This window comes from Vicia villosa, linkage group LG7 (genome assembly GCF_029867415.1).
Source record: "Vicia villosa cultivar HV-30 ecotype Madison, WI linkage group LG7, Vvil1.0, whole genome shotgun sequence".
NCBI lineage: Eukaryota > Viridiplantae > Streptophyta > Magnoliopsida > Fabales > Fabaceae > Vicia > Vicia villosa.
Window position 1 is genome coordinate 88,908,376 of NC_081186.1, and position 13,929 is coordinate 88,922,304.

A 13,929-nucleotide genomic window follows, 5' to 3' on the forward strand; every position below is an offset into this window, starting at 1 on the left:
GAGAGGTCAATCGACGTGCGTAGCCGAAGATGTCCTTCGTGGGAAGGACACGTAGTTGTAAGAATACAAGGATATATAAGGAAAGTCCCTACAGGCTAGGGAGTGCGTAGGTACAGGCGCGGAGTGACCGTTCATGATAGTCACTAAGTCTCATGGCCATCGTGAGGCCAATCAACGTGCGTAAATGAAGGTGTCCTTCGTGGGAAGGACATGGTCTTATAAATAGAGTCCCTGTAGGCCAGGGAACACGTAGGAATACCTGCAAAAATTAAAATGCAAGACATTTGCAGTATATAAATTGCACATAAGCACATAAGCCCTAGGTTCATAGGTTCGACGTAACGGCTTAGGGTGCCTACCCTTCCCATTGGTATGTTCTAGAAGGTCTCATGGGGTCGTTCGTAGCCGCCGAGACTTTTTGTCTCTTTGGATTTTAGAACAACTCATTTATCCATGAGGTTCGAGTTTTAGGGGTAGGTTCCCAGAGAGATCAGCCAAATACCCAGTCCAGCCCTCAACAATGTCGAGCCTCGTATCAGACCTTTCCGGATATTCAACCCACTCTGAGTGGAATTATAATAAGACTCGTAGGCGATGTAATTCCCCTCTGGTTATTATTATAATTCCCACGCTTAGGTTTAACAACAATTTATATATCCCCAAAATTTGCAGTAAAACAAGTAATCATTTAAATGAACATTTATTTAAATTACTATAAATATTTACTGTAAATAAAAACCGTAAATGAATAAATAAATAAAATAAAATTTAAATATTTATAAGAACCTGATCCTCAAATCCTGCCATTTGTAGCTCCAAAAACGCGGTACAACAATAAATATTAACATGAACAGATATTTAAATTGTCGTAAATAATGAATGTAAATGACAATTGTAAGTAGATAAATAAATAAAAAAATTTAGATAAAAAGAAGAGGAAAAAACCCTAAACCCTAATCCAAAACCCTAGAAGTGGCAAGTTAGCCAAACCCTAAATTTTTTTCCAAAAACCTAATTTTTTCGCCAAAAACCCTAAACCTTGCCTAAGCCTATAGGAGCATAATAATTCACCATTGTAGTGTATCCCCAGCAGAGTCGCCAGCTGTAGCAACCTGCCCTAAAAATTAAGCTTTTAGAGTCGCCACCTATTCTGAAGGGCGAATAGGAAACCCTACGCAGATATGAGATTCAGGGTAAGTTATTATAATCAGGTCGAGGGAAGGTGTTAGGCACCCTCGACCCTTTCCTATTGGCTTTGAATCTAAGGTAAAGGTTTATAGCAAAATTATAGAGGTTTAATAGCTAAGGAAGTGAATAGGGTGAAAATTGAGATTTAGAACTGAATTGAGATTTGAAGGGGGGAGACTCGCCTTGTTGCCAAGTGCCTACGTACCTCCTTATGGAGGATCAGAGTCAACGTAGTTCGGGCTACGGGTTGTACGCCCTTAAGGTTTGAAATTTGATTGAATGTGAGTTTAGAGGCTTTTTGAGTGGCCTATCGTAGTTTTGAATTTGTGATTTGAAAGGGATGAAAATCCGTAGTTTAATTTGAAGTGTTTTGAATGTTTGGGCATACAACCCTGGTTTGATATGTCACTGTTAGATGCGGTGATCAATAGATTTGATCATTATAGCTAACAGATTACGGGGCATTGCTGGTTACTCGGATCGATAGATTGATCGTCGCTGGCAGCAAATTGAATGTATTTTAATTTATGTATTTTATCTCTCGTCTAATGCGACTAATAGATTTAGTCGGGCCGAGGAGAGCATTGATTAAGGATAAATGTTTTATTATTTTTATCTCTCGTCTAATGCGACTAATAGATTTAGTCGGGTCGAGGAGAGAATTATTTAGGGATTAATGGGATTGGGAAAATCCTAATATTTACACCTTTATAGGTTTTTGTGATTATAATAATTAAAACTATTTAAATAAATTAATCGAAATGATCGAGATAATCGGATAATCCTAATTAATTATAATCCTACTCCTAATTTATCATCTTAATCCTATTTTAAATAAATTAACTAAATCAAATATAATTAATTATTAATTATTCTAAATATTTAAACAATATAATAAATAAACATATAGAAAACCTGGTTTTTTTTATTGTGTGTGGCAGCTCTGTGGAGTTCCATGATAAGGATGCCATGTTGTACGTTAGATTTGGATGGTAGAGAGATCCTGGGGCTGATAACAAAGGTGTATGGTGGACTTTCCTGGAAGCGTTCCACCTGATTTAGGAATTAACCCTAGCAAGCAAAATTCAGGAAAAATAAACATGCCCTGGGTATCGAACCCAGGTCTCCTAGGTTCCCAGCAAAAGCCTCCACCGTCTCTGCTAAACATGCAAGCTGTTAGACAAACACATTGGGAACAATAAATATAAAACCATGCTATAAACAGAATGAGGTCAACGCAAACCCATGTGGGCCCCAGCGCCTCTCTCCATCGACCCACTTGCCTTCTCTTCAATCTATTTTCTGGAAAAAGAAAATCTCAACAAGATTCATACTCACTAAAAATTTCTCTCCATCAATCTTATTATACTTCATATCAAGAAAACAAATAATCAGGGAGAGAGTATCGGATTAGAAAGAAGAATTGTCGGAGGGGCTCCGATCGGGACCCAAGAATTCCGGTGGACTCGGAAGCTGGCGGTGATCGGAAACGTGACGGTTCTGTGGTGTCGTGACGCTCACGGCGAAATCGGACCCGTGTCCGGTGGCGGCTCGCGCGGAGGGGCTGAGCGGCGCTTGGTTGTTCGGCCGCCGGTTGTTCACGTGGAGGATTCGCGGCGGCGTGATTGAAGGTTGCTCGCGATGGGGCTTTGTCTTCCACTTCCATAATCTGAAAAAAAAGAACAATAACAACTTTGTTTTTTTGGGAGATTTGGGTGTGGTTTACTTTGAATCTTTGCCCCAATAACAACCTGCAAGTTGCTGTTAACTATATGATTTTTTTTTACTCTGCAAACATAAGAAGAACGTATGCGATAATAACAGAGGTTATTGCTTGTTTCATTAGATGTATAGATAAAAGAAAACCATGTGTTATTTGTCCAAAAGAACTTGATAGCTAGTATAGTAAAAAAACCTACGAGATCTATTAGTAAAAATCTGTACAAAGGTGGAGAATTGTATAGAAAAAGGCTATGATTTATGAAAGTATTAGTATCTACAAATGTTAAAAGTGTGTGTGCAAAATTATGAATGAATATGTGCAAAGGTTAGTGTACGTGAATTGTTAGGTAAAGGGGTTTAACAAATACAACCAGAAAACCTTTTTTGTCTGTGAGGAAATAAGGATTTCCTCCTTTCCAATATTTTTCCGGCCCCCCTGTACAGTAAAAAAAGTGTTATATTTATATTAGTCCCAATTAGGGTTTTCTATACCTAATGGGCCTATTGCCCAACTAACCTAACAATTAAAAATAATTTTGATAATAATATTTACATTAATGCTAATAATCCTAATATATAATTAATAAAACTAGTTAATAATAATGTATACAAATTCTATAAGAATAATGTTAAAATAATATTAATAATAATATCACCTAATATTAATATTAATATTAATAATAAAATTACCAATATTAAATACTAATAGTTAGAAGTAATAAAAATTACTAATAATAATTCAAAATAAAAAACAAATGCAAATGTTAGTAAAAAAATAATATTAACAAATGATGAAACCCTTGAAACACCTGTTAATCGCACCCCATTTATTTCTCAGGATATTTTATAAGAGGGCGGGTTTGACAATAGGAATGTCAAACCCCATGACTCTTAATTTTGACCCTTAATGAATTAAAAGATATAGATCTGATCGGGCAAATTTTGGGGTATGACAACGGTACAAGATGCACTAGGAGATCCACCTAGGCCAACTCATCAGGAGATATTAGAGGAGGAGCAGGCTAGGGCATATCATGTTGTTGATGTGTTGCCTAGATGTCGTTGTATCATGGAGATTAGGCATGCAGGTATTGACGGAGAACACTTTCTAGATGGCGTTGAAGCGATGGACATTGTAGATACCCTGATAGCGGAGGCTCAAGAGGCTTTGTGGTACAGGAAGCAGCGTCGGAGCAAGGGGGCACGAGGCCGAGGCTAACTCCGAACTTATCATACGTAGTATATTATATTACTTGTACTCTGGATATATTTTGGGTTGTATTTTATTTATCGACTCCGTTATAAATTTTTGATTGAATTTATGTACTCATGACTTATAACTTTATATGTATCATTTTCTTCATAGCCTTAGTATTGTCGAATCATAGCATACCTTCTAACAATTTGATATGAGAAATACTTAAAAATAATCAGAATTTATTGTCTGCATCATCTTCGAAATAATTTAACATTTAACAACTAAATATGCGTCCGAAGATACATCTTTGAAAATTGAGGGTCGTTTTGGAAATTACATAGGGTGTTTTTGAGGTGCATAAGTTAGGTTAAAAAAATCCCCTTTTTATAAAATTTTTATCCTATATCCCTACATTTATCCCTCTACCCTAGGGGAGACAAAACAGGTCGTGACTCGCGCACCGGCCAAAAAATTGCGGGTTGGTTGGGATTTTGGGCCCGCTCCCCAAAACCTGCCGCCTGAAAAAACCCGCTCTATTTTAGTTAATTCTAGTAATTTCAATTATTGATGATTTTATTTTATACATTTACTTGTGAATATATGCAATATTTTTACATAAAATTTGTTAAAAAAAATGCTTTTTAAAAAATTATTCTAAAAAGTATGTGAAAAATTTAATTGAAATGTCATTTTTTAAAAATAATTTATTTAAAAAATGAAAAATAAATAAATTAACAAAAGCCCGCCACCTTAGCGGGACAGGCTAGGTTTTTATGTCCATTTTAACTTGGCGGCCTTGCCAGCCCAACACTTTATTTCGCGGGCAAATGGCGGGGCGAGGCGGGCAGCTCGCTTTGCCACCCCTACTCTACGCCAACTAAGTATGTGTTTGGACAAAAATACCCCTATATAAATAGTTACACCTTCAAAAGCAACTTTTTCCTTATTTCATTTTAAAGGACCGAGAGACTCAGTACATAAATCGGAGAACACGAGTAGAAGATTTCCGGTTCAGCTTGCGATACACTAGATAACTTAAAAGTAAGTGTTCCAGTTTTCACGAAAAAAATGTACCAAATTGGATTAACTTAGGAAAGGGTTCTTCGGTTCCCATGAATGTTAACCGGATTAAGTTGAGCCATGTTATCCAGTTATTTATATGTTCATTCGAATAACTTGTCAAGAGGTTATCCGATTCTTTTTTTAAAATTTTATTTATTTATTTTTAGTGGTTAGCAGAAGAGGAGGCTTGAACAATGATAGTGTGCGACGAAGGGATGAAGGACAACAACATCAACATACGGTGGATGATAGGGAGGGACATCAGAGGGTTGCACCTGTGGCTGGTCCGCAGCAGCCGACGTTCTTCGAAGGACCAATTGATATGTCTCTTCTAGTGAGGTATCAGGGTTACGTTGCTTGCATTTATGGTTTGATGAGGTAAGTTTATCTCTGTCATTTAATATTGAATCATTTTTAATTGAAAGTAATTATTTTCTAACATATATACTATAATTTATTTTTAGGAGAGACATCCGAAGAAAGAATTAAAGGTTGTTGCACATTGCAGCAAATTGATAGAATGGGTTCCACATAGTCTCTAATCGATGATATAGACTTGGTTGACTAACTATGGATTATCTTATATCTAGAGAACCAGTTTGTCGAGGATAGATCAAAATCTAGAATCGGCCTTTGTAGAGAGATGACATCTAGAAACATCATCCTTTCATATTCCATTTGGCTAGATGACCATTACTTTAGACAATTTTTCATGTCTTCTTCATATACCATGTAGGGGTGAGTTATGTGACCTTGAAGAAGGTTTAACTGACACTAATGCTATTAGTCTGACTATTAATTTGATGGGTGTTTCCTTGGAGTAGACAACTGAGGAGATTCGTACTCTTAGGGGGTCCTTATTATAGGCTGGATTGGTTGAAGGTGATATTTGTGCGTTAGCGAGCTACTAGTAGATTTGATTCTGTTGTTATAGCCAATATGTTGTTGTTGCTAGGTTGCACCATTCTTGTTGACAAGAATTTTTGTAGAGGCAAAGTATTTACCACTATTTAGGAATTTGGATGGATGTGGTAGATTTTGTCGGCGGCATATACACTTCAAATTATTTAGGAGATGCTTCATTCTATTCGTGCAAGCAGCTTGGCGGTTATGCCTCTCTTCTACAGGTACAAAATGTTTTATTTTAATTTTAATTTAACTTATCTTGATCTATTTATACTTATTTTAATTGATAATATTCATGTTTCTATCCATAATGTCAACCCTCAATCACTCTTCAACAATGTGCCTTAAAAGAAACTATTCATTCCGATCCACACAATTTTCTATAAAATGGACTAGTGTGTGCATGCTCAACTTCATAAAAATCTTATGAAATGAATCTCTAATGTTTCCCAATTATATATTGAGATTGACATTCATAACCTCTAAACATTTTCACATATCACCTAAGTTGTTCTCCAACATCTAATGTAGTTTCCAATGCGTGGACTCATCCCTTAAAAAAAAATAAGTACACGTAATACTGAGATAAACAAACTATGGTTAAAATAAAATATACCTACTAGTTGTGGTGTTGCCAAATGCAACACTTGATTGATCCATTCTTTCAAAAATTTATGCATATGCGAGTCAACCATGTGTCTTTCACATAATCAAAATCTTTTTTAAAGTCAACGCATGTGTGCTCAAGCTATTGCAACCGTTGATGGTATTCCACCTCATCACTAGCTCTTACAAGTTCAGACCACATTTTCTTTATCGGCTCTCGCATATCATTCACAACATATTCCACACACTCTGATTTCACATTTTTGTTGATATGAAACCAAAACAGAAATGCATAGTCGACCTTATGTTTATATAGTTGCCTGCTTCGAGTGACATTCTCTATATCTTGCTCTTGCAATGACAATAGTATGTGTCTTGGTGGAACATGACGTTTTCTCAAACCAACAATATGTTGCTGTTCATATGCATTTAGTCGACCTACAAACGCGTGACCTTCAAATCTATCAGGTAAGCCATGGTTGTGAAGTCCACATTTTACATCAATCTTCCATCCAAAACCATCTTTTGACAGTGTTGACCTAATTTTGAAAGGACAACCACATTTTTTGCTAGCACTTTGTGTTCCACTATCTTCTTCTTTGTATTTTTCACCTCTATCATAACCAAATATTAATTTTCCATATCTTCCTCTCTTGTCTGTTTTGGTATCTGAACGAGTTATTATAACCGTGACTTTATTCATGATTTAAACCTCTCTAATCCACCTTGTCGTGTAGTAAATCTTTGTGTCGTTGAAAATATTTCAATGGTATATACGCACGTCTAGTTTTTATCGCATATCATCAAAGGAATATCTATACCTGATAAATATAAATAAATAAATAAGTAATAAATAAAAAAATAAATAATTGCGCGTCGGATAACTTATCATAAAGAAATCCGATTAGTAGTATAAATAACTGGAAAACATAGAGACAAGTTATCCAGTATAGAATATGTGAACCAAATTTCTTCAGGGCAAGCTATCTAGTGTGTGCGAAAAGTTAACCAAAATTATTTTAGCAAAGTTATCCGATTTAGAACCTAAACAAACTGGAATTTTGCAATGTGAGTTATTTGGTTCACATGAATGAGATACACGTTTGTCGATTTCTGATGACTCAGATGAATGGTAAAAAATAAAAGATTAAAGTGAAATTAAAAAAAAAAGATAAATTTGAAATATTTTTAAAATTGTTGGGGGTAAGGGGATAAATGTAGGGGTATCAGATAAAATTTTCTCTTTATATTTCCTTTTTGGGGCTAAGCCCATATTAAGCCTGAAACTTATTTTTGGGAAACATAGGCCCTGTTTGGTAAGACGTGTTTTCAAGCTTATAGCTTATATCTTATGTCTTATAAGCTCATATAATAATTTAGACCCGTTTGGTAACGGTCTTTTCATCACGAGCTTATAGTTTATTTTACTAGCTTATAGCTTATTTTTCAGACGCTATTTCAAATAGCGTTTTAGCTTATGTCTTATAACTTATTACTTTTTCTTCCTTTTTTATCCTTATTATTTCAATTAAAATCCATTTTAACCCTTATAATTTATTTTAATTTAAAATAAAATAATTATATATTAAATATCTTTTATGTCATTTTATATTTATAAGTTATTGAATCGCTAATTTTACCAAACACTTCAATGAGCTTATAAGCTATCAGTCTCAACCATCCGCTATAAGCTATAAGTCATCTGTCATCCGCCATCAGTCATAAGCTATAAGCTATAAGCTATCAGCTAGCTTATCAGTCAACCGCTATTTTTACCAAACAGACCCATAATGTACCTTGCTTCACAATCCATCGCTGCTGCACTCTATCTATTCTGTTTCTGCAATCTTTGTCACTACATGTTTATAGTTTCCTCTCTACACCTCCTTCAATTTGATTTCAGGTGAGTTATAAATCTCAATTTATTTAATCTTTCATTTTATTTTATCTATTACAGTAAACATTCACTAACTTGACTGTTGCACCTTAAGATTGACATGCAGATTTTGAAATGTTAAAAGTTAAAAGCGGAAAAATTGAAACAAAAGGGTTTCTACAATCACATTGCTCCAAACCCTAGTAATGTGTATAGCTTTACTCTTGTTTTTCTTTTATCTTCCTTGCAATGTAATTAACATGTATAGCAGAAAATAGAATGCATGTATGTAACGGCGCAGAATAAAACTACTTTTATTCAATTGATTAACAAACTTTGCCAGCACTACTTTCCAAAACACAAGGTTTTTCTCTCTTCCGCTGTTATTTACAAGCCTTTATCGAAAAATAAATAGATCATGCAACATGAACTTAGACGTTGTTGAAGTAGAACTGTTCAAATCCTTCATTGAAAATGAGCTTCAAAGTCTTGCTCACCATTATGAAACAAAAGATGGATTTTTGTCTTCTATATGACAGTTCCACTAGGAATTAAGGCATCCTTGATTATTGTGACGATCCCGCTTTTAATGAAATAGCCTTCCGTTTCCCTAGCAGCTTCTTGAATATTGTCACTGTTAATTATCTGAGCATTGAAACCATATGTTAGATTTCCAATAGCTAGTATCTAGTATCGTGTTTAAATGAACGGAAACTAAGTAAATTCAGTACATAGACCACAAAATATGGCGAAAATTGACACTGATACATGTGGTTACAACAAAAGTTATTACTGGTGTTGACGTGTAGGTATCATTGTTGTGTCTGTGTCGGGTGTCGGTGTTTCGTAATTAGAAACTAAAGCTAGGAATGAAAATATATGTACTTGGATGATATTATTATTACCTTGACGTTTTCTCCGATTCTAGCATTCTTGTCAACAATTGCTCTTTTGATATGAGAGTTTTTGCCAATACCAATTGGAACACTTCCTTTAGCAGCCAAAAACCTTTTATCAGCTTCTGTCTGGAAATCAGAGAATCAATGTTGCAGTTAGGATTATTATCCATGTGACTTCTTACACAAGCAATGAATGGATTGAGCTACATCTAAGCATTTCAACAGTTAAGTCAAATCTTGACTGTTATATAAAGTAAAACCTCTGATAAATAATTTAAACCGCGTTTTACCTCGTAATAATCTGCTCCCATTAACAGAGTATCTTCAATAATTGCACCTTCTGATATGCAAGATCGCAGCCCAACCACAGAATGGAAAATTTTGCAGTTCTATGAAACCCGAAAAATGAAAAGCCAGGTTAGTCTCTTACGATTAATCTCATGTAATCATATCTTTGTCAAGAAACGTATAGATATCTTATTCGTCGAACGGATTCGGAAGAAGTTTACCTTAATCACACACCCTTCTCCGATAACACTATCAGTAATATCAGCATCAAGCATCTTTGATGGAGGCAAGTATCGCGGTTGGGTGTAAATCGGAGATGAACGATCATAGAAACTGCAATCAATATTCATAAACATCATGAACAAGTCTATTGAATACATTCACAATATGTTAAATCAACATAAAGCAAATTACTTATTTACCTGAAATCCGGCACAGGCTTTTTCGTAATTCCAAGATTTGCATTATAGAAAGCCTCAATGGTACCAATGTCTTCCCAGTAGCCATCATATAAGTAAGCTTGCACCTACGAAAATTTTCACAAAATTTACATCAAGATCACGAGATCAAAGCAATGAAAGTTCGATAGCAAGATTATACAATTCAATCCAATAGAAGAAAACATACTCTCATTCCAACAGAAGTAGCGCCGGGAATAACTTCACTCCCAAAGTCATTTGCACCGGGAAACTTGTCACGAAGCAAGTCTAGCATCACGTTTTTGCTGATAACGTATATACCCATGCTAGCAATAAAAGGCATTTCTTTCGCTCTTTCATCATCAAGACCTAAAATCGTAGTATCAACCTAATAACAAACAACAAAAAACACTAACTTTATAACCATCTGTTTCGGTAACAACCTATCGAAAAACAAAACATACGGAACAATATAACGAATTCACTTCACCTTCATAGCTTTCAACTGTTCTCCTTTCGGCTTTTCTGCAAACTCAATTATACGCCCCTCTTCATCGATCTTCATCAAACCGAAAGCAGTTGCACGCTTTTCGTCCATTGGCAACGCAGCCACAGTGATATCAGCATCACTTTCCCTATGCGCTTGGATAAATTTCTCATAATCCATTCGATACAAATGATCACCCGCCAGAATCAAGTACTCCAAAACATTATGCTCTTCAAAAAGCCATAAATATTGCCTCACAGCATCTGCAGTACCCTGCAACAACCAAGGCCAAATAGTCATATGTTTTGCATGCAGTCAATCATCATCAAAAACTCGAAACATACTCAATCGAAACATACTCGAGACATGTTATACCTGAAACCAATTAGGATTCTCAGGACTTTGCTGAGCAGCAAGAACTTCAACAAAACCCTCATTTTTGTAACCACCTAAATTACTTGCATAAGCGCGAGAGAGATGTCGATTGAGAGACGCGGAATTGAACTGAGTAAGAACATAGATCTTAGATATGTTGCTATTCAAACAATTGCTAACAGGAATATCAATGAGTCTATAGTTAGCTCCAAGAGGAACAGCTGGTTTTGCTCTCTTCTTGGTGAGTGGATAAAGCCTAGTACCAGCACCACCTCCAAGTATGATTCCAAGCACACTCTAAAACAATTCAAAAATTAATCAAAAATCAAAATCAATTATGTTTTATTCATCCAAACAAGTCATAAACAGAATCAAAACATTCTACTATAAGATCTAGAAAGAAAAAAAACTGACTCTGCTAGCATCAGGATCAAGGCAAGTTTGAGAGTTCTGTGAATCGGAAACAGCTTTAGGAGTAACAATCACATGCTTGCGGGTGCATCTTCCTCTTGGTGCACCATTACCGGAAACTGTAAGAATCTTGTTACCGGAGAGAAGTGATGATGAGAATGAGAGGTTCTTTGATGAAGAAGAAGAACTTGGAACATTGATAACACCTGAAGTAACAATCGAAGACATTGTTGTTTTAGTGTGTGTTTGTGTTTCTTTTTTTTTGTGTGGTTTAGAAATTGTTGTGACTATAGAGTGAGATATTAATATTTGATTTATAATGAATTTTATAATATGGTTTTAGAACTTTATGGTATAATAATATTTGATTGATATTTAATGTGGGATTTGTCGTTTAATAAATGACAAGGAACATTATGTGTGATTGATAGGGAGATTCAGATTCATCACTAAATCAATGGGTTTTTTTTTATTTTTTTTTAAATAATTTTTTAATTTTTATTAATTTTTTTATTTGGTTGAATGAGCACCGTTGGTACACATTTCAATTATCATTCATTCCATGCATTTGTCTTGTTTTTTTCGACAAGAAAAAAAAAAGAATCAAGTGTAAATATAATAACATAGTATTATAGTATGGTAATTTTTTAATTAAAAAAAACTATGGTAAATAAGAAGAGAAGAATCAAATTAGTTAGATGGTTAATTTGATTTCACATCTGAAATCTAAATAAGTTGTAGGATTTAACCATCAAGATCTTAATTTTATAATATAGTTTACTTTAAATTTCCTGAAAAATATATATTTTTATTGATATAATTTAGTTTAGATTACACAAAAAAAATATTGTAAAATCAAATCAAATTAAACGAAACTATTTATTTTTTATTGATTTAAATCTCTTTTAAAAAAAATCAAATCAAATGACACTAGTACATGGGTAGCTACAGTTTACTATGTGAGATCAATTAAAATAGGGTAACTTGCACTTGAAGAAAAAAAAGGGGGGCTAGTTGTGATTTTTAAGTTTGATATATTTTTTATATTCTTAGTTGAATTAACAATGAAAAAGTTCTACAGCTTTAGCATTTGGAGAAGCTACCAAGTTTGTTGAATTACATGACTTTGACTTTAATTGAAAATTGATTGAAAAAACATACCCCCTTCCTCTAATATTTATCTATTAAAATAGGAAGTATAAGATAAGTATCTCTCTTTTGCAATGTAATTCCATTTTAATCACACTTTAATAAAAAAAAAAATTTATTTTATAAAATTTATGTGCAAATATTAATAGATTTAGTTTGAAAACTAAAATATAAATTTAATATTATTTTTCCGTCTCTTATCTTCGTTTCAGAATTCTTTTTGATCATTTAATTTTTAAAAAGATTGTTTTGATATCTTTTTCATCCAATTGTGTCAAGTTGATTTTTTATTTATTTTTATATTTAGTCAAAGACAAGTTGAATGAGTATATATATTGTCCACATAGCACTAAAGTAGAAATGAAATTAAAAATATATGTTGAATTAAAATTAAGTCGTGTTTACTTCAATTAAAATCACAAAATTTGAAAAGAAACGTGAAGACGATAATGCATGTAACACTCCATATTTTCTAATTTTAATTTAATCGAAAATTAAATTATTATTTAGAATTATTTAGTATTTTCGTTGAATTAATTGGAGGAATTATGGAATATTGGTCTTTGGGCCAAGTGTGGTATTTAGTATTGAGAGGGTGTTAAGTTGTTGAGCCCATTACTAAATTATGTTATGTTTTCATAAAACAAGGAGATAAGAGGAAATTGAGAAATAAAAGGAGGAAAACCTAAGAGGGAGAGAAGAAGAACTCATGGAGAAAACCCATTTTCGTATTCATGGTGCAGCCCTCACAAAATGAGTCATAACTTTCTGCTCGTAGCTCCAAATCAGGTAATTCTTGAAGATTCGGATTCTACACGAAATTTTCTTTGATTTGATATATTAATTCGTGTCAGGAAAGTTCTTGATGAGGGAGATAAGCGGATTTGAAGATTGAAGATTCTTGCTGATTTTGATGAAAGAGGGCTTACGGGTTTGAGGGAGAAGTAGGAGAAAAGTCCAGATTCTTGGCTAAGGTAAAGGGAGACTCTTCCGGTTAATTTCTATTATGTGATTATGGGCAATAGAATAGATTGGTATATGATTCGATTCGATTGAATATATTGAGATTGAAATTGTTAGGTTTAGGGATGTTATAATTGATGAAATTGCATGAATTGTTGGTTAATAATGTGTTGTATTATGATGTATGACATGGTAATTGATGATTACATGTCTGTAATTGGTGTTTGGAATTGATTTTGGGATGAGTATGTGTGAAATCGCAGGTTTGTCGCAGACTTGATAATCTGCAGAATCGCACGTCCGCTAAGCGGGGCTATGCTCGCTAAGCGGATGCTGTTTGTGTTTCAGAAAATTAAAGGGCTCGCTAAGCGGAGCCAGTC

At 34.2% G+C, this 13,929-nt stretch overlaps 2 protein-coding genes across 2 annotated transcripts; both read right to left on the reverse strand.

Moving 5' to 3' along the window:
- Window positions 1–6,824: 6,824 nt before the first annotated feature.
- Window positions 6,825–7,385, reverse strand: LOC131619629 (uncharacterized). The gene has a single exon (XM_058890706.1). It carries the CDS (start codon window positions 7,383–7,385, stop codon window positions 6,825–6,827), a length of 561 nt encoding a protein of 186 aa, XP_058746689.1.
- Window positions 7,386–8,848: 1,463 nt separating this feature from the next.
- On the reverse strand, window positions 8,849–11,738 carry LOC131617751 (glucose-1-phosphate adenylyltransferase small subunit 1, chloroplastic). The gene is made up of 9 exons (XM_058889004.1): window positions 11,441–11,738; window positions 11,027–11,323; window positions 10,655–10,924; window positions 10,373–10,552; window positions 10,168–10,271; window positions 9,967–10,078; window positions 9,748–9,846; window positions 9,464–9,583; window positions 8,849–9,203 (listed from the first exon to the last, which is right to left on the reverse strand). The coding sequence occupies exons 1-9, from the start codon at window positions 11,663–11,665 to the stop codon at window positions 9,087–9,089; spliced, it is 1,524 nt and encodes a 507-aa protein (XP_058744987.1). The 5' UTR covers window positions 11,666–11,738; the 3' UTR covers window positions 8,849–9,086.
- Window positions 11,739–13,929: the final 2,191 nt, after the last annotated feature.

Bases quoted from the DNA above. Each gene is read 5' to 3' on its own strand.
- LOC131619629 (XM_058890706.1), bottom strand. From the start codon at position 7,385: ATGAATAAAGTCACGGTTATAATAACTCGTTCAGATACCAAAACAGAC.
- LOC131617751 (XM_058889004.1), bottom strand. From the start codon at position 11,665: ATGTCTTCGATTGTTACTTCAGGTGTTATCAATGTTCCAAGTTCTTCT. The intron at 10,553-10,654 runs GTGAAGTGAATT...GTTTGTTATTAG, and splicing joins AACAGTTGAAAGCTATGAAG to GTTGATACTACGATTTTAGG. The intron at 10,079-10,167 runs GTAAATAAGTAA...TATTGATTGCAG, and splicing joins AAGCCTGTGCCGGATTTCAG to TTTCTATGATCGTTCATCTC.